The sequence below is a fragment of the Agrilus planipennis genome, unplaced genomic scaffold (genome assembly GCF_000699045.2).
Source record: "Agrilus planipennis isolate EAB-ADULT unplaced genomic scaffold, Apla_2.0 scaffold183, whole genome shotgun sequence".
Taxonomy (NCBI): Eukaryota; Metazoa; Arthropoda; class Insecta; order Coleoptera; family Buprestidae; genus Agrilus; species Agrilus planipennis.
This window is the reverse complement of record NW_020438983.1, coordinates 312,973-332,761: the sequence shown is the minus strand read 5'-3', so window position 1 is coordinate 332,761 and position 19,789 is coordinate 312,973. Positions and strand designations below refer to the sequence as shown.

Here is a 19,789-nt window from a genome sequence, read left to right as displayed (position 1 = left end):
GGAGATGCGTGCCCAACCAGTCTTAGGACTGTCGACCTTAAGATGATCATCCTTTTCATTAGCCTTATAGGAACCATCTAAAGAGGAATTCTTAGACTATATTCATCAAGGCCGAAAAGATATATCTTAACAACGAACATCAACCGTGAAAGCTCACGCCGTTTCAAAATTACAATTGGAAGAGTTTCAAACAGTNTAAATATATTTATAAACATAAAAGTAATGTATGCATCAAGTAGTATTTAATAAAAATAAAGCAATATATGTCTTCACAGATGCAGCTAGGAATTTGTGAGCAAAATTAATAGTACGGAACCGTCCTGTAGGAACCGTTTTAAGATCAAAATTTTTTCTTTAGGTTCAAAACTACCGCCAATTGGAATTGATAGGTCAGATAATCTTTCATTGACAAGAAGTAAGTCAAATAATAGATTGATTCCCTTTATGAGGACGGGCAGATCAGAGAGCAACTTGATTTCCGCATCGAGAATTGGTAGATCAAGAATTCCATTTATTTCAAGAAGAATCAGGAGATGGTTACCTATTCGCTCAATGACAAAAAGCTTAATTCCCATGATGAGAACTGGAAGATCTGATCCAAACAAAACTACAGGTACCTACTTAATTTGTTTGATATTAAGAAAGCAAAATTTTAAATTTAGCTTAAAACTTTAAGAAAGCATTCCATTCTATTCAACAGCAAATATTTATAATTGTGTATCAAGGATTGACAATAATCAGAATTCGTTCTCTTTGCTGGTAAATAAGTAAGGATGAAACATATATGAATTAGGAACACCAGTGTGCAAACCGATTGAAATAACTAATTCTGACGTTGTTCGACGGAAATTCATGGCAACAATAAAAGAAATAACAATCTGGTGTTAAAATATCTGTTTTTCTTAGTTTTGAATCATTTAAAGGGTGTAATGGTCATTTGGAAAACTAAAATAACTTGCAATATACGAAGTTTGCTTTGTTTGCTGCGGAGAAAACATTCGTTAATTGTTAATTTTCTTTTTTTAAGTCGCGCTTATTGTAATTGAAATGTATCTACTTTTAAAATTTAACTGTTTCAACTTCTGACCAGATTTTCAATATAGGCTTAATGTGTTTGGTTTCTATGGTTTTAAACATTCCCTGGCGCAATCAAAATCCAGAAAATTTAGCTGTTCTAATGAAAAAGCCGCTTTCACTATAAAAGCTGATATATTTTTATTAAATATGGAAATTATCCAAAGATTGCTTTATTTACCATTTACTATATGTGACAAAATAAATTCATTTTGTGCCATATGATTATCTAAATCATCTACAATTATTCTGTTTTTCATTCCTTTCAGTGCAAGAGCTAGGCAAGAGATTAAATATTGCTAAAAATATTGAGAACACGTTAGATATCTTCAAAAACTATTTGGAGTCAAGACATTTCTTTCTGTTTTTGTACACGTCTCCTGTCGATAACTCCTGTAAGTAGATTGATTTATTTAAAAACTATTAGTAAATTCAGAAATTATACTTGTTTTTATTAATGATTATTTACATTAATTTTAGGAGATGACCCGCAATAGACAACTGCACCAGAAGAGCCTACTGAAGTATTCTAGCAAAGTCGTATATGTTCCTGTTTTATGGAAATATTTAATTGTTTTACAAGCATTGTATCCATCCCTTTTTGTGTCAGTGTCTAACAATAAATTGGGTACCTACCTATTTAAAACTGCACAACTTTTTTGCTTCAGAAGTTATCCTTTTTTAGAAACAGATGATACATATATTGAACAACAACATTACTTAATATTTATATTACATACTTATCAGGCATTAATAAAGGTCAATTCTTTTTAATAAAAATGAACAAACCATTAGTGATAAAGAACATTTGAATTATATGCTACAAACATATTTAATATCACAGCCTTGCAGTCTATGGTTTATGTTTGATGCTAAACTTTTTTTAATGTATCCTGTTGGAATCGAGACTCCGTTTCGATCTTATTTTGACAATAATAATTTCCAGAGACCACATGACAACTGTTAGAAGAGTTAAAAAGTTCATTAAAACTACACATTTCCTGTAAGTACCGGATATATCTTTTATAAAACCTAAAAAAGAAATATGGTTAAAAAAATGCTTCACAAGAAGCTTAATTTTAGAATAAATAATTTATTAATTTCAAAATTGGGAGGCCTATCAGTCGACTGTCGCCCCACATTTGAATTTTAAATTGTTTTCACTCCCTGTAGGACAAACTGAACTTGATTCCCAATCTTAAAATTAAGTTACTTATTAATTAATGTTGTATTGATTAATTAATTTCAAAATTGGGTAGCACACTGAATTTTATTTTAATAAGTTGTCACATTTCGCCAAATCGTATTTAATAGCAAAAAAGTAGTCGTAAAACATATTCATACCTAAGAACGGACCTCCTAAAATGAAAAAAACGCCATTGGTTACCATTTGAATGCCAGAAGCTCCAGGTAATCTCTCTAGCGGCACATACGCTGGAATCACAAGATTCATATATATGGTTCTTAGTCCTTTCGCCACTCCTAAACCAACAGCAGAGACCAACAATAAGGGATATCCTCGTACTATTATAAACACTAGAAGATATGTACATACATATAATATATCAATCAAAACAAAATATTAATTAAAGACTTCTTTGCAGTAACAAATAGGATACTATCGAACTAACAACTAAAAATAAAGATTAAAGGCATGAACTGAACTAAATAAGAGAGTATAATGTAAAATTTAGCATAAAACGCTTTCCATACCAAGGTCTCATCATAGACATAGTCAAGTCTATTAGTTAAAGACCTACGAAAGTTTTATGTGAAATTGTTATTAGCGTTTTATTTCAATACAATATAACACAAAATTCTACAATTGAACTGAAAAAAATAAGAAAAAATAAATTCAATTATTTATGCTTTTTATGCTTTGTATATTAGTGCAGTGGCGTAGTGTGAATTTCTCCTACCTGGGGCGAAGCCTAAATTTGCCGCCCTTCTTATTTACTTATCTTTTACTTAAATTGGACGGGATTGCAGTGAAAAAGTGTACAAAGAATTTATATTTTTAATTTAGCCCTTGAGGAGATAAGTAGCGTTTATTATCAGCGAAAACTGAAAATATATGAGCTTATTTACAAATAGCTTTCCTTACATACTTAAATAGATACATACGAGGGTGGATTGATAAGTTTCCGGCCTAACCAAGAGATGACGCCACTAGGCCTACCTTGAGGTGACATTCTATAGNAATAAATAATTTATTAATTTCAAAATTGGGAGGCCTATCAGTCGACTGTCGCCCCACATTTGAATTTTAAATTGTTTTCACTCCCTGTAGGACAAACTGAACTTGATTCCCAATCTTAAAATTAAGTTACTTATTAATTAATGTTGTATTGATTAATTAATTTCAAAATTGGGTAGCACACTGAATTTTATTTTAATAAGTTGTCACATTTCGCCAAATCGTATTTAATAGCAAAAAAGTAGTCGTAAAACATATTCATACCTAAGAACGGACCTCCTAAAATGAAAAAAACGCCATTGGTTACCATTTGAATGCCAGAAGCTCCAGGTAATCTCTCTAGCGGCACATACGCTGGAATCACAAGATTCATATATATGGTTCTTAGTCCTTTCGCCACTCCTAAACCAACAGCAGAGACCAACAATAAGGGATATCCTCGTACTATTATAAACACTAGAAGATATGTACATACATATAATATATCAATCAAAACAAAATATTAATTAAAGACTTCTTTGCAGTAACAAATAGGATACTATCGAACTAACAACTAAAAATAAAGATTAAAGGCATGAACTGAACTAAATAAGAGAGTATAATGTAAAATTTAGCATAAAACGCTTTCCATACCAAGGTCTCATCATAGACATAGTCAAGTCTATTAGTTAAAGACCTACGAAAGTTTTATGTGAAATTGTTATTAGCGTTTTATTTCAATACAATATAACACAAAATTCTACAATTGAACTGAAAAAAATAAGAAAAAATAAATTCAATTATTTATGCTTTTTATGCTTTGTATATTAGTGCAGTGGCGTAGTGTGAATTTCTCCTACCTGGGGCGAAGCCTAAATTTGCCGCCCTTCTTATTTACTTATCTTTTACTTAAATTGGACGGGATTGCAGTGAAAAAGTGTACAAAGAATTTATATTTTTAATTTAGCCCTTGAGGAGATAAGTAGCGTTTATTATCAGCGAAAACTGAAAATATATGAGCTTATTTACAAATAGCTTTCCTTACATACTTAAATAGATACATATATACGTTGGGTACTACTTATATTTGATTCAAATCGAAGGCTTTCACGATCACTACAATGGCAAATAAAAGTACGGTCAGAGTACCCATTACAAAATAATAAATAAATATTTTTTAAGAAGTCTACGATTTTTGTTTTCGAATCCTTTACAAACACCTACCCATGATTGAGAAGTTAATAAATTTCAGCAGTTGTTCTATCTAGAGACGCTACATGGGTAAAAGTCGAGTCGCTTGTATAACAAAGAAATTTTGTAATCTTTTCTATATGATACAAGATTTGTATATCTCAACAAAATAGTTAATTTCAACTCAAATAGCCACCTTTGCCCCCCCTTAGGCTACGCCACTGTATTAATTAGTGCATCTTTGATGTTAACAAATTGTGAATGTATCGTCGCTGAGGAGATTCTAATGAGACATAGCTTTTCAAAGGATAAGACGCCATAAACATCAATTGCGTCTGGGCGAAGTTTCGAAATGGGCTTAACGTATCATAGAAGTGTGGCTTTTGACTATCTCTCCTACTAATATTTTTTAAACATTCAGGAGAGATTTAGATTCATATGAGGTCAGTTCTGATTAAACAAGTTTACGTATACTTAGAATGACCACTGAATAAGAGCGCGAATAATTAACATAACTAACAAATTTTAATTTTAATTTTTCTCAGAATATTTATTAGTATATAGTTTTCAATACTCAATTATTTATGACGGTGTGAGGCAAAGAAAACACAAAATTTGAATTGATGTATCATTATTAAGATAAACGAAAAATCATATTTTCAATCGTGAATATATTTTTTTCAATGTTGAGATTGGGATTGTTTCGGGTTCCTTTAGGATCAATTGAATGCAATGGCATTCTCCATCGTCATTTTTGGACATTTCAATATACTCTCTATAGAAAATTGCATGTATCCTTCAAGTTTGGAGGCTTCCACGGCCGGAGTCTATAAGATGAAGTTTTTCCGGGCTAGAGAGCAGTGGTCAAGTGAAAGTTGATTTCATCCAAACGTTTCGTTCGAAGCTGCGCCGAACATTTTCAATGGAGACGACGATAGTACTGTTTGTTTCAAGAAGTTGGAGATATGCCCTTTCCCTTTATTAGGATGTGCCGTAGCATAATTCCAAATTCAATCATATTTGTCTGCGTAGCTCATTCCTTCACCGATCATTGAGCGAGAGCTAGACAAAAGTGTACAGTACCATTTGCAAAATTATTTAAACTGCCTCGTTAAAATTTAAGAATATGCTTTATTTAAAAACATATTTAGCCAAAAACAATAACAAGTGAATTAACTTAACGTTCTACACACCTCTAAAACTTTTGCTTTGTTTTCTATTCTTAATTTATAAACATTTTTGTTTTAAGAAATTGTTAATTATTTTCGTTTAGTACTGTACAGTTCTAGCCGATCTCCTAAGACCGCCCATAGAGAGTTCTGCTCGTTCAAGCTTGTTCCGACTATTTCTGTCTTGCTCACGCCTAGTGTGTATTCTTTCTATCTTCGCGCAGATTTCTTCACAATTCAAACAAATTGACATGGGCTGTAGCTTTGTAGTAATCCGGCGCAGCTTCGAACGAAATGTCTAGAAGAAATCAACATTCCACGACCACGGCTCCCTAGCCCGGAAAAACTTCATCTTATATCCTTTAAGTATTTTTTAATAATAAGTACTCGCTCACTAGTTATGAAAACCATTAATGACATCATCAATAAAGTATTTGATATGTAACAAAAAGTTTTCAAAACGAAAATTAACAAAAAGTTTCATGCCTCCAGTGGTCATTTTAGTTGTAGGTACGTATATTCATTTAGCCAAAACTAACCCCATATATCTACTCTAAATTTTGGTTAAAAAATATTGTTGGCTCAGGAATCATCTGGATGATCTAAGGTTACACTTCAATCGTAATTGTTCAAATTTTTCTATATTTATACAAAACATATCGATGTTTAATATATTCTAAATTCTTGCGCATAGTTGCTTATGGCGTCTTACCCTTTGCTAAGATTAGAAAATTCTACAATTTTATTATTTTAATACCTTGTTGTATATTACGGATATTACTTACAAAATCTTGTTGCTGCCAGAAATACTAAGCTTATCATGTACATTATTCTTGGAGGTTTGTTTAAGTAGTCACCTATATAAGGAGATAAAAATCGAAAAATCAAATCAACAATTGCTAAAAGAGACATAAAAGTAGCTGCTCTGTCAGTACTTAATCCAAACTCTGTAAGTATCAAAGCTGTCAGCATCGAAAAATTGATCTCCGAAAATATTGCTATCGACATTCCCAACATTATATTAACATACACAGGATCAGTTAATAAATTCAAATCAAAAATGTCTAAAATATATTTTAGACATAAAACCAATGCATTGTCATCTTTCTCTTTTTTTTCGTTTCCTGATTCATTATCATCTTCTACTTCAACTTTTTCGGAAACTATTTCTAATTTGCCATTTCCAAGGTTATCTATGTCCGTTGTGCCTTCATCGACAGACGCAAGGGATGAATACGAATTGTACCTGCTTTGTTTTTGATCTGCAGTAGTATCTGCTAGAAAATTGTTCAAGTTACTTTTTGTTTATAATTTGAACGATTTTTTGCTACCAAAGTTCAAGGATGCTCTGCTTCGGCTTAAATTTTGCGAATCAAATCCGTAAATTGACGAAGAGTCAATATCATGGTCAATAGATAAGGAAGATTTTGTAATTGATGTCTTTCTGGGCGGTCGATGCCCCGGATGACTTGCTGTAGAAATATTAACGCTATTAATATACCAAAATTAGATAACACTATAGTAATAGTAAAACAATGTTACGTTGCGTTTTGACATGATAGGGGTTTTTTCCCTTGCGTTTTTTATTAGTTTCCAAAAATAATTTCAATATAAGGATTATCTTTAATGATGAGCAAAAGTCTTGGTGACGTAGTCTCGATCTTACGTATTAAGTCTTGGTCTTGTACATTTAATCTGATACTTACGTTTTCTTTCTTCCAAGCATAATTTTTTCTATTTACCGACACAATAATTGTCTGAGATGCGGAAACTTTCTGTCATACATGTGAGCTTGTCATAACTTTTTAAAAAATAGTGTCGTTAGTATTAAACAGCTCGGAAGTGATTAATAAAATCTAATAGAGTGGCAATTTAAGCAATACTGACATCTTTAAGAAACTGCTTTCCGAATTTAGTGGTTATGGTTTTGAAGTCCTCAAGATTAGTTGGTTCCTCGATTGGAGTTGTTTTTTTACCATTTCATCGGTAATTTGTGGCAAGCATCCAAAAGGATTATTGCTGGGCCGAACATACGATCTCAGTCCGTTTTAAGGCATTTGAACTTAAATAGAAAGGTTGGAGAAACGGTCTCAACCTAGGAACCATCTAAAGAGGAATTCTTAGACTATATTCATCAAGGCCGAAAAGATATATCTTAACAACGAACATCAACCGTGAAAGCTCACGCCGTTTCAAAATTACAATTGGAAGAGTTTCAAACAGTAACTAGGTAAATTTTTAGAAATTAATGTGTATTATAGAAAAATTTAAAATAAGTGTTTACATACTTACTTTTATATTATTCTAAATCATTTACTTAGGCTTAATTAGTTATAATATAGGTAGTTAAAATACCTCGTCTTTCACGTAACGGTTTTTCGAGCTCAGATTTTGATATTTCTTGAACATCTTCCACTTCTTCAACAGTTTTCATGTGATATCCGACAGGTTGAAGAAGTGCAGTTGCAATAAATACATGAGAAGCTACAGCTCCAAGGATCAATACAGCTCCAGTATCACCGTAGAGGTTTAATAAGTGAGTTACTAATTGAGGCATAAATATTGGTCCTAGACCAGAAATAGACAAGGCTATACCTAAAGCTTTACTTCTCCTTTTTAAAAAGTATGTATTTAATGCGAAAGAAAATGCTGAAGTTCCCATTCCGCTTCCTAAAGCTAATAAAATGCTTTCAGTAACAGGATTACGCTTCTTTCGATAAACATACAGTAAACAATTCCGTAAGTAAAGAGAAAAGTTGCAAATGTTCTGGAAAATGCTGATAATATTATTCCTGTTGATACACAACAGCTTCCAATGAACGCCACTTTTCTAAAGCCCAGCTTTTTCAGTAAAACCCCGTTTACTAAACCCATTAGCATCCCAAATGCCTGATTTGTATTTATAATGATCGAAATATCTGTGGCTGATAAGCCGAGAGTTTCCAATTTTGGCCCAAAAATCAACCCAAACAGTTGCATCATCGGAATACTCATGCTCTGAAACAATAATTTTTTCCTCTTTATTCAATTCTGAGCCGGCAATGCCTTTTATACGTATGTAATAGTATAGTCTCAAAGAAGTTTACAACATAGGGCAAAACGTCAGTTTGGTTTTGGAGTAATAATAACATTTTCACCTTGAACACTTTAAACTTTTGATTCATTGTTGAGCAAGGCAAGAATATGGATCCCGAAATAATTTTAAATTTACTTTAAAATAATTATGTAACGCACGTGGCATCGATTAATGATAATATTACGAGATAAGAAGTTGGTAATTAATTATTATGACAGTAGTGCGGTAGATAGGTGATAATTAATTACTTGCGGTCTTCTTTTATCAATTTTTTCATATCAAACGTTCGAGAAAAGAAATAATTGTGCTATTATACTTCTTAATGTGAACTCTATCAACTGGAACTGTTAATAAATTAGTTTCATGATAATTCCACCTAGTTGTTCAATTTTCGGGGTTGTCGACTTTGCCAACAATAAATGGGTTGAAATCTGAACAGATGTCTAGTACACAAATAAGTTTTGCGATTTTCAAGGTTTTTCGTTGTTCGGGTCTCAAAAATTCTCGAACTTGATTTGATTTGAAAGCGAATGTACACTTTCCGAAGCAGAAAACATTCACGATGAAAAAAGAAATAGACTGTTAAACTGATACTGTCCTGATTCGGGTCTAAAGACGGTCTTCGGTTGGAGTTGGGATCCACATAGAACATCGGAAATGGAAAGACCTCTAAAGAAGCTCGCCACTCGTTCTAGCGAAACGTTAGGAAGCAATTCCAACCGATGACGGCCTTTAAACCTGAATCAGGATAGTTTTTTACCAATTTTTCAAATAGATTGTTACCTCACAGAGTATAGAGTATTATTATTACTATAATTAGTTCAAAATGTTTTTTACTATTCCTTTCTATTATTATTATTATAATCATTTCAAAATCTCACTTTATTGCAAGACAAGAGGTTAGAGGTCGTATGTTTAAGCTAGTTAGACACATTTAGACTGGAAAAGTCCCAGAGGATTATAATCAGAACATAGTAGTAAACATACCTAAAAAGAGAGGCTCGAATAGGTGCGAGACATTTAGAACAATTAGCTTAACTTGAAGAATTTCCAGAGGGAAGATCAGTTTGGGTTTAGAAGAAATAGAGGAACGCGGGAAGTCATTACAGCTTTACAGGTAACAATAGAGAAAACGATAGAAAAAGGAAATAGTGCGCACATAGGGTTTGTATCAACAACATTAAAGACAGTAAATATTAGGATGCTTTCTTTGGAATTGATACAGCACTATTAGCATTTAGCAAGAAATAGATAGATTTAAATAAAATGGAAGAGCTGACAAAACGGTATTATATGAAAATAAATAAAGGTAAAACAAAAATACTGGTTTGCAAGGGAGGAAAAAGTAAAGAAAGAGCGAATATTAAATAAGTGACGAAAAATTAGAAGAAGTGACTGATTTTAGGTATCTAGGAAGTCAGATAAGTCAGGAGAGAAGAAGAAGTAGGGATATATAGCAGTGGATAGCGCAGGGTCGAGTCGCCTTCAATAATAAGAAGTCACTTCTATGCTCGCGAACGGTTAATTTAGAAATTCTAAAAAGGTTGTTAAAGGTGTATGTTTGGAGCGCGAGTGTACGGATGCGATACATGCACAGTGGTCGTAACGGAAAAGAGAAGGTTAGAAGCGTTCGAAATGTGATGTTATAGGCGAATGATGAGGATAGAGAAGGTTAGAAATGAAGAGGTATCAGAAAGAATAGGAGAACAGATGATTCTATGGAAGTCAATAAGAAATAGGCGAGATAGGTTGGTAGGACACCTTCTCAGGCATGAGGCCTAGTCAGAGACGTATTACAAGCAGAAACAGGCGTTAGGAGGAGTAGAGGTAGACCTAGATTAGATTACTGTTCACAAATAGTTAAAGATGTAAGATGTTCCATTTTTAGGGATATGCGAAGATTAGCTTAGGATAGGAAAGAGTGGAGGTACGTGTCCAACCAGTCTTAGGACTGTCGACCTTATGATGATCATTCTTTTCCTTAGCCTTATAAGTTATAATTTTCTGTTCTTTCTTTTTTTAAACAAGTAACCTACATGGCATCAATTAATGATAATATTACGAGATAAGAAGTTAATTAGTAGTTAATTATTATGACTATATACGGTAGACAGGTGATAATTAAATACTTGATGTCGTCTTTTATCAATTTTTTTATAACAAACGTTAGAGAAAAGAAATAATCGTCGTATTGTACTTTTTAAAATGACTCTATCAACTGTTACTAAATTAGTTTTATTATCTTTCCATATAATTTTTCAATTTTCAGGATTGTCAACTTTGCTAGCAATAAATGATTTGAAATCTAAACGGATGTCTAGTACACAAATAAGTTTTGCGATTTTTTAAGGTTTTCCGTTGTTCGGGTCCTAAGAATTCTCGAATTTGATTTTTCGGGCCTTTCCAAGCTTGCTTTGTTTACAGCGCATGAATACTTTCCGAAGCAGGAAATATTGACGATGAAAAAATAAAAAGATTGTTAAACTGAGGCTGTCCTGATTCGGGCCTAAAGGCCCTCTTAGGTTGGACTTGGGATCCACATGGAACATCGGAAATGGAAAGACCTTTGAAGCCACTCGTGCTAGCGAAAAGTTAGGAAGCAACTCTAACAGATACCCGAATCAAGGCATCTTTTACCAATTTGTCAAATAGATTGTTATTATTATAATTATTTCAAAATTTCAATTTTTTACTATTCTTTTCCTGTCTTATACGTTATAATAATAATATATTCTTTCTTTTTTTTAAACATGTTTAAATACTTCAATATTTGTTGTGTAAAAATCGTTTTAATAAAAATCCATCTATTTTAACGCTCTCGACTCTGTTTATAAATGTAAAGTTTGTTTATATTTGGACGAAAGGCTCATGAACGGCGAGGTTCGGGACGACACAAGGCATTGTGAGATTTTGTGAGAATTAAGGATTATTGGAGAATTACGTTGTGAGTAATGAATTTATATTTGATTCGTTAAATATGAGCTCATATTTGTGTGAAGGAGATTGATGTTCCTCCTTAGATTATACGAAAGGAGATTGACGGCCCCTCTTATAATTATAATTGTAACTGTTTATTAATCTATCTAGTGATTGATGTTCTACCGCAACGTGGGAAAATAATGTGATTATTAAGTACCCTGGGATTGCTGTTCCGCGTGACACCTTCAGGTGTTAAACCCTCGAAAGATTGACTTCTGGGTGGTGTCCTAGAGGCGCATATAAGCGCTTTTATTAACTTGGTAAGATAAAGAATATCTTTCTGTTTTTAGTTTTGGCCTTTAGTCGTGAAGATGAAGTTATAAATATGAAGAGGGATGATCCAGGTGTGAAGAGGGATGGCTAACTTTGGTCAAATGGTTCAGAATAAATTCTTTTTCTATTATCTATTAGTATCTCTACTACCTACTATTAAGTATCTCTTTCACCTTTAAATGAGTAATTAGTACTATTTCTGTAAGAACGGTTAATATAATAAGAACAATAACAATGAAGTAATTACTTTAGTAAATAAAGCAGTACTCTAGCTCTAACTGTATTATTGCCGCTCTGTCAAAAGATCTAAACTGCAAAATAGTCGAAAATGGAGTACTTATTACAATTTCAATTCAAATTTCCCGTCATCCACTTTTTTCAAGCTGAATTTCCCGGAATGGAGTCCAATCGATTTCTCGGAGATTCCCGATACAAGAATTATAGCTTGACAAAGATTAATAAAATCAATAAATATTACGTTTAATATAATAAATATAAAAATTGCCAAGTTATAAAATCAATATCCAAGAATGCAATTTGAATACATCTTGAATGGAATTTGATGTGCGTTCAGACCGCACCTTAAAGACAGTAAATATTAGGATGCTTTCTTTGGANGAATACTTTCCGAAGCAGGAAATATTGACGATGAAAAAATAAAAAGATTGTTAAACTGAGGCTGTCCTGATTCGGGCCTAAAGGCCCTCTTAGGTTGGACTTGGGATCCACATGGAACATCGGAAATGGAAAGACCTTTGAAGCCACTCGTGCTAGCGAAGAGTTAGGAAGCAACTCTAACAGATACCCGAATCAAGGCATCTTTTACCAATTTGTCAAATAGATTGTTATTATTATAATTATTTCAAAATTTCAATTTTTTACTATTCTTTTCCTGTCTTATACGTTATAATAATAATATATTCTTTCTTTTTTTTAAACATGTTTAAATACTTCAATATTTGTTGTGTAAAAATCGTTTTAATAAAAATCCATCTATTTTAACGCTCTCGACTCTGTTTATAAATGTAAAGTTTGTTTATATTTGGACGAAAGGCTCATGAACGGCGAGGTTCGGGACGACACAAGGCATTGTGAGATTTTGTGAGAATTAAGGATTATTGGAGAATTACGTTGTGAGTAATGAATTTATATTTGATTCGTTAAATATGAGCTCATATTTGTGTGAAGGAGATTGATGTTCCTCCTTAGATTATACGAAAGGAGATTGACGGCCCCTCTTATAATTATAATTGTAACTGTTTATTAATCTATCTAGTGATTGATGTTCTACCGCAACGTGGGAAAATAATGTGATTATTAAGTACCCTGGGATTGCTGTTCCGCGTGACACCTTCAGGTGTTAAACCCTCGAAAGATTGACTTCTGGGTGGTGTCCTAGAGGCGCATATAAGCGCTTTTATTAACTTGGTAAGATAAAGAATATCTTTCTGTTTTTAGTTTTGGCCTTTAGTCGTGAAGATGAAGTTATAAATATGAAGAGGGATGATCCAGGTGTGAAGAGGGATGGCTAACTTTGGTCAAATGGTTCAGAATAAATTCTTTTTCTATTATCTATTAGTATCTCTACTACCTACTATTAAGTATCTCTTTCACCTTTAAATGAGTAATTAGTACTATTTCTGTGAGAACGGTTAATATAATAAGAACAATAACAATGAAGTAATTACTTTAGTAAATAAAGCAGTACTCTAGCTCTAACTGTATTATTGCCGCTCTGTCAAAAGATCTAAACTGCAAAATAGTCGAAAATGGAGTACTTATTACAATTTCAATTCAAATTTCCCGTCATCCACTTTTTTCAAGCTGAATTTCCCGGAATGGAGTCCAATCGATTTCTCGGAGATTCCCGATACAAGAATTATAGCTTGACAAAGATTAATAAAATCAATAAATATTACGTTTAATATAATAAATATAAAAATTGCCAAGTTATAAAATCAATATCCAAGAATGCAATTTGAATACATCTTGAATGGAATTTGATGTGCGTTCAGACCGCAACTCATTTATCGTCAAAGGCAACTTCCGTCTGTGCCGAACTTGGTCCGTTTTTCACATTAAATTTCATTATAAATCAATCGATTCGAAGTTTAGATTACCCACATTTAGGATAACTTAAAAAAATACTCACGTAATTTATAGAAAACGCAACAACGATCATCCATCCCCAACCTCCATCCGGGGGTTCTAATTTTTTTTGCGGCATCACTCAATTAATTTATAAAATTTCCATCAAACAGTTGTTACATAGTGACACTTCATTTCATTTTACTTCTTTTATCTGACGATGAGATATAAGCGATAAGAAAGGCAAGTGTGAGATTTAATAACGTATTAATACATCGTCGTCTTGATAAAACCCTACTTTAATAAACACTTCTGAATCAGTTCGATTTCATTTATATTACTAAAGTTGAATATTTTGTTTATAAGTTTTAAGTAGTAATAGACCGTGTGAATGTATGACAGTAATCGATGACCTTATTTCATATCGGACTATTCTACAAAAAATAAAAAAAGATTAGGAATTATTGTCATTTACAATATGGGCTTGTACGTATTTGAACTTACTTAATAAGTAATACATGCAGTTGACTAGTATACAACATTGAAATTGATAAACACTACACATGTATAATTTCTAATTATGTACAGCAATCCGCAGTATTGCCTAGATTATTTGTAAAATTCAGGAGAGAACCAGGTAATCGATAATTTACTTATCTATTCTTAGGTATATAGGAATTATAAAAAGATGTATTCTGTTTAAATGTTTATTTATATTTATATGTAATGGGCAATAAATAGAAGAATGCCTACTTATAAAATAAATTATCAATGTCATTAGCAGTGACAACAATTGACCAATTTTACTCTACCGGTATCATATAAGAGGAATAGAGAAGAGCCTGGCTGCTATTAGAAATTATCTTACCACCATCTCATCATATCTTCTCAGGACATGGATCAACACTTAAAGACTTCTCGGAGATAGATATCGTCAGTGTTAGAATCCAATGACTGAGTGGTACTTGGCATTCTTGCTGTGTCATATACTTTTTTAATCCATTTTCTAATTTCCTGATGCTCAAACGGACGTTATCATTGTTTCCAAGTATAGTCTACTACTTGATTGTGATTTAATATCCCTACCTCTCACATCCTACAAATGTTTTGGAAAGGAAGGTAGTTGTCCTACATACTTTGCACAATTTTTCAACTCTCTTTGCTACCTATTCGACTTTGTTATTTTTTGCATTCTTAACCCTACTATCACTAATCCCTTATGGTTTTTGGTTAATAGTGATTGCTACCATCCATGCAAACATAAAACAGCATGAACTGCTGCTGTTCTGATTTGGGCCTAAAGACCGTCGTTGGTTGGAGTTACTTCCTAACGTTTCGCTAGCACGAGGGGCGAGCTTCTTTGGAGGTCCAGATCCAGCAGCGAAGAGAAATTTAGCGATTATATGAAACTGGTATTAGAAATTTTCGTGAAGCCCCTTCCATCAGGTCGAGCCTGATTCTTTGAGTTCCGTTAACATACCAAAAAAATATTAAATAAATATATACGATTAAACAATCAATGTATTTTTACTTCATCATACCGCAAGTATGGATGCTTATATTATAATAAATAAAGTGCAACAAAATATAACAAATATTAAGCAAGTCAAAATTAACTTAAGTACAGAGGGCGGCCGTTAGCAATTTTTTCTGATATTCTTATCACAGATGTTGATATTTGCCTTAAACGTAAAATTCTTCTATAAACTGATTTAGCGTTTTAAGAGTAGCCAACTTTTCTTGTAGTCCTCACTTTAATAATTATCATCTCAATAAGCCACATTACAAGTGTTAGAACTGTCATCAAGTTCATCAAGACAACACATTTTCTATAAGTGCCAGTTACATCCTTGATGAAACCTGTGAAATAGAATTTTGTATTCTGTATTAGGAATCGATTAAGTTTTTGATCAATAATTTATCGAAACAACCGGACGTTGAACGTGATTTCTATTTTATTTGATCTCATGAGCACGCCGACGAAACCCAAGGTGCTCCATGATATAAGCATGTGAATATACATAATATCGAGTTATGGCAATATATTGTCATCTGGTAATATTTGCTGAAGTATTTCTAACGATTTACAATAAGATCGAAATCGCGAACCACGACTGGTAGTTTCGATTCGAGTCGTCACATAGATTCAATTGGCCAAGTAGACACTTTAGTAATAACTTTGTCTGAAACATTTAAAATGCCAATAATAATTAGTGATCAGCAAAGCAAGACCAAGACCAAGACAGTCCTAGTCTTGCGTGTTAAGTCTTGGTGTTACTCATTTAATCTAATACTTATGTTTTCTTAATAATTCTTTTAAGTATAAGTTTCTTTATCGACACAATAATTGTCTTAAATGCTGAAATTTTCTGGACAAAATAGTACAAGGTACTTGAAAGAAGTAAAAATACTTTTTAGCTAGCACGAGTCTGTTTGTGTGCGATCGGGCACACGTGTGCGTGAACGGCTTATCGATTCGCCGATTAGCCGCGGGTGCCTTTCTTCATGCATACCGTATTTGTAGACGTGTGTCGTATCTGCGTTCTGATTTAATAGTGTCTTTAATAAATAATTAGTGCAAATAAATAGTTTTTGTTGTTATCAGTCTTAGAAGTAATTTTGTTACATCTCCGAATATTACAATATTAACAAAAAATTATTTCAGCCATGTGTTATCCAGACCTAGAAAGAAAGAAAACTTACTGTTTCAAATACTGAAAACCAAACGTTTTGTTCCAAAAAAAGAATATATTAAAATTACTTCAATTAGTTTAACATAATTCCACAGGAAGTAATAATTTTTTGTTTAGTCTTGCATATTTTCGATCTTGGCTGTAGTCTAGATTTTGTTCGCCCGACCGTGATCTTAGTTTTAATAGTATAAAAACGGTCTTGATTTTGATTTAGCACTTTCACAAGACTAAGACTGCAACACCAAGATCAATTTTGCCCATCACTAATAATAATTGGTTTTCATCTTTTCAAAGAAGTTTTAGAATTTCACACTCGTACCTAAAAATGGACCTCCTATTAGGAATAGTATTCCATTAACCACCATTTGGATTCCTGATGCTCCAGGCAACCTTTCCAAAGGAACGTCACTTCATTTTACTTCTTTTATCTGACGATGAGATATAAGCGATAAGAAAGGCAAGTGTGAGATTTAATAACGTATTAATACATCGTCGTCTTGATAAAACCCTACTTTAATAAACACTTCTGAATCAGTTCGATTTCATTTATATTACTAAAGTTGAATATTTTGTTTATAAGTTTTAAGTAGTAATAGACCGTGTGAATGTATGACAGTAATCGATGACCTTATTTCATATCGGACTATTCTACAAAAAATAAAAAAAGATTAGGAATTATTGTCATTTACAATATGGGCTTGTACGTATTTGAACTTACTTAATAAGTAATACATGCAGTTGACTAGTATACAACATTGAAATTGATAAACACTACACATGTATAATTTCTAATTATGTACAGCAATCCGCAGTATTGCCTAGATTATTTGTAAAATTCAGGAGAGAACCAGGTAATCGATAATTTACTTATCTATTCTTAGGTATATAGGAATTATAAAAAGATGTATTCTGTTTAAATGTTTATTTATATGTAAGGGGCAATAAATAGAAGAATGTCTGCTTATAAAACCGTTAAAGTAATTATCAATGTGACCAGTGACAACAATTGAGCAATTTTACTCTACCGGTAGATCGACGCATATCATATAAGAGGAATAGAAAAGAGCCTGGCTGCTATTAGAAATTATCTTACCACCATCTCATCATATCTTCTCAGGACATGGATCAACACTTAAAGACTTCTCGGAGATAGATATCGTCAGTGTTAGAATCCAATGACTGAGTGGTACTTGGCATTCTTGCTGTGTCATATACTTTTTTAATCTATTTTCTCATTTCCTTTGTTTCCAAGCAGAGTCTACTACTTGCTAGTGGTTTAATATCCCTACCTCTCACGTCCTACAAATGTTCGGGAAAGGAAGGTAGGTGTCCTACATACTTTACACAATTTTTCAACTATCTTTGCTACCTCCTCAACTTTGTTTTTTTTTTGCATTCTTAACTCTACTATCACTAATCCCTTATGGTTTTTGGTTAATANCTCACACCATAATTATTTAATAAATAAGTGACTAATTGTGGCATAAAAATAGGTCCTAGACCAGAAACAGACAAAGCAACTCCCAGAGCTTTGCTTCTCTTTTTTAGAAAATACGTATTTAATGCTAAGGTATATGCTGAAGTTCCCATTCCACATCCTAACGCTGCGAAAAAGAGATGCCACAAATGTTTTAATAAATCTTTTTCATAATCTGATATAACCAGTAAAAATTACTTTTATTGTAACATTTGTGTAAAACTTACAACATAGAATTCCGTAAGTGAAAATAAAGGCGATGAAACTATTTGAAAAGCCTGTAAGAATGATTCCAGTTGTCGTACAAAGAGTAGATATACCTGCAACTTTTCTGTATCCCATTTTTTTCAATAAAACTCCATTCACTAAACCCATAAGCATTCCAAACGCCTGATTTGTGTTAATTATAACTGAGATGTCAGTTGCTGACAAACCAATTGATTCTAATTTTTCTTGAAAAATGAATCCAAACAATTGCATCATTGGAAGAATCGTAGTCTAAAATATTCATTATATATTTAGGATTGGTATTGAGAAGATTGGAATGAAAGAAAATGTTTAAATCTTAGTAGCTCCAAAACTTATTGCACTATTAATTTAAATTTTGTTGCAATTATGAATAAGCAGAAATTGAATAAAGTATGAAGGTATAGTTCCTCTGTTGTAGCCACTCCATTCCGTTACATCTGATAAATGTTACACTCTTCGCAAAACTATTAGAGGAGCTTATATGTGTGGTTAGAAAAACATATTTGTAGGTGGAAGTAACGAACCCTTTGATACATTTAGTCAAATTTGATTTATAATTATAGGAACTATATGTACTAAGATGTCCTTTAGAAAGAGGATTAAGTTATAAACAGTAAGTGCAGACTTAATGTTGAAAAAAAGTAATATTGGAAAAAATTGATATCAATTGAAAAATCCTTTACAGGAATAATACACTATGCAGAATACGATCTAATACTANCATATATATATATAAGAAAGTCGTCTTAGTTACACTATTTATAATTCAAAAACGGCTGAACCGATTTGGCTGAAACTTGGTGGGGAGGTAGCCTACAACCGGAAGAAGGACATAGGATACTTTTTATCACGTTCCACGAGAAAAACGTGGTATATGTAAACGCAACTGACATGGAATGACAAAACGCAAATGACAGCAAAATGAAAAATTTATAAATCAAATCATCAGTCTCGCCGTTCATTTGTTAAAAATGGTATAACAAAACGTAACTGGCATGGAATAACAAACCCCAACTGACACCTAAACGTAATGTTGTCTATGGTTTAGTATGGTGTTTTATTTATAGTCAGATTTACCTGAAACTTGGCTTTAATGCTTTTTCATATGAAATTAGTGATATACGAGGGTGGATTGATAAGTTTCCGGCCTGACCAAGAAAAACAAGGTTTTTAAAAATTTTTTTTTTTTATTTCTCAACATAATCTCCTCCAAGGCTGATACATTTCTCATAGCGGTGTTCCAGTCTATTAATGCCATCTCTATAGACTGATTCGTCAAGCTCCTCAAAATAACCATTTACAGCTTCGATTACTTCTTCATTGTCCGCAAATCTCTTACCGCCA

General features: G+C 32.6%; 2 protein-coding genes and 1 long non-coding RNA gene across 4 annotated transcripts in view; 1 reads left to right on the top strand and 2 right to left on the bottom strand.

The window, feature by feature from the left end:
* Positions 1-1,789: 1,789 nt before the first annotated feature.
* On the bottom strand, positions 1,790-14,311 carry LOC108737800 (monocarboxylate transporter 9-like). 2 transcript variants are annotated; one of them, XM_025975583.1, is made up of 7 exons: positions 14,091-14,311; positions 8,337-8,607; positions 7,966-8,286; positions 6,942-7,082; positions 6,396-6,887; positions 3,536-3,727; positions 1,790-2,106 (listed from the first exon to the last, which is right to left on the bottom strand). In XM_025975583.1, exons 1-7 carry the CDS (start codon positions 14,163-14,165, stop codon positions 1,958-1,960), a joined length of 1,641 nt encoding a protein of 546 aa, XP_025831368.1. In that variant the 5' UTR covers positions 14,166-14,311; the 3' UTR covers positions 1,790-1,957. The 2 variants fall into 2 exon arrangements, with proteins under 2 accessions (XP_025831368.1, XP_025831369.1); XM_025975584.1 differs by having other exon boundaries at positions 6,396-6,884.
* A 136-nt stretch (positions 14,312-14,447) lies between these two features.
* LOC112904738 lies at positions 14,448-15,888 on the top strand. The gene is made up of 2 exons (XR_003231317.1): positions 14,448-14,663; positions 15,264-15,888. It is a non-coding gene; the product is annotated as an uncharacterized LOC112904738 (long non-coding RNA).
* A 2,265-nt stretch (positions 15,889-18,153) lies between these two features.
* LOC112904739 (monocarboxylate transporter 13-like) overlaps positions 18,154-19,789 on the bottom strand; it is a 7,999-nt gene continuing 6,363 nt past the window's right edge. The window contains exons 2-3 of the mRNA XM_025975585.1: positions 18,424-18,694; positions 18,154-18,323 (exon numbers count right to left, since the gene is read on the bottom strand). Of these exons, the coding sequence (XP_025831370.1) occupies positions 18,154-18,323; positions 18,424-18,694 (441 nt within the window). The remainder of the gene's footprint in view (positions 18,324-18,423; positions 18,695-19,789) is intronic.

What these genes read in the sequence shown, in the direction of transcription:
- LOC108737800 (XM_025975583.1), bottom strand. Translation starts at nt 14,165, where the DNA reads ATGCCGCAAAAAAAATTAGAACCCCCGGATGGAGGTTGGGGATGGATG. An exon ending in ACCGTTACGTGAAAGACGAG is followed by an intron (nt 7,083 to 7,965) that starts GTATTTTAACTA and finishes ATATTTCTACAG; the next exon opens with CAAGTCATCCGGGGCATCGA. An exon ending in CAGAGCATCCTTGAACTTTG is followed by an intron (nt 6,888 to 6,941) that starts GTAGCAAAAAAT and finishes ACAATTTTCTAG; the next exon opens with CAGATACTACTGCAGATCAA.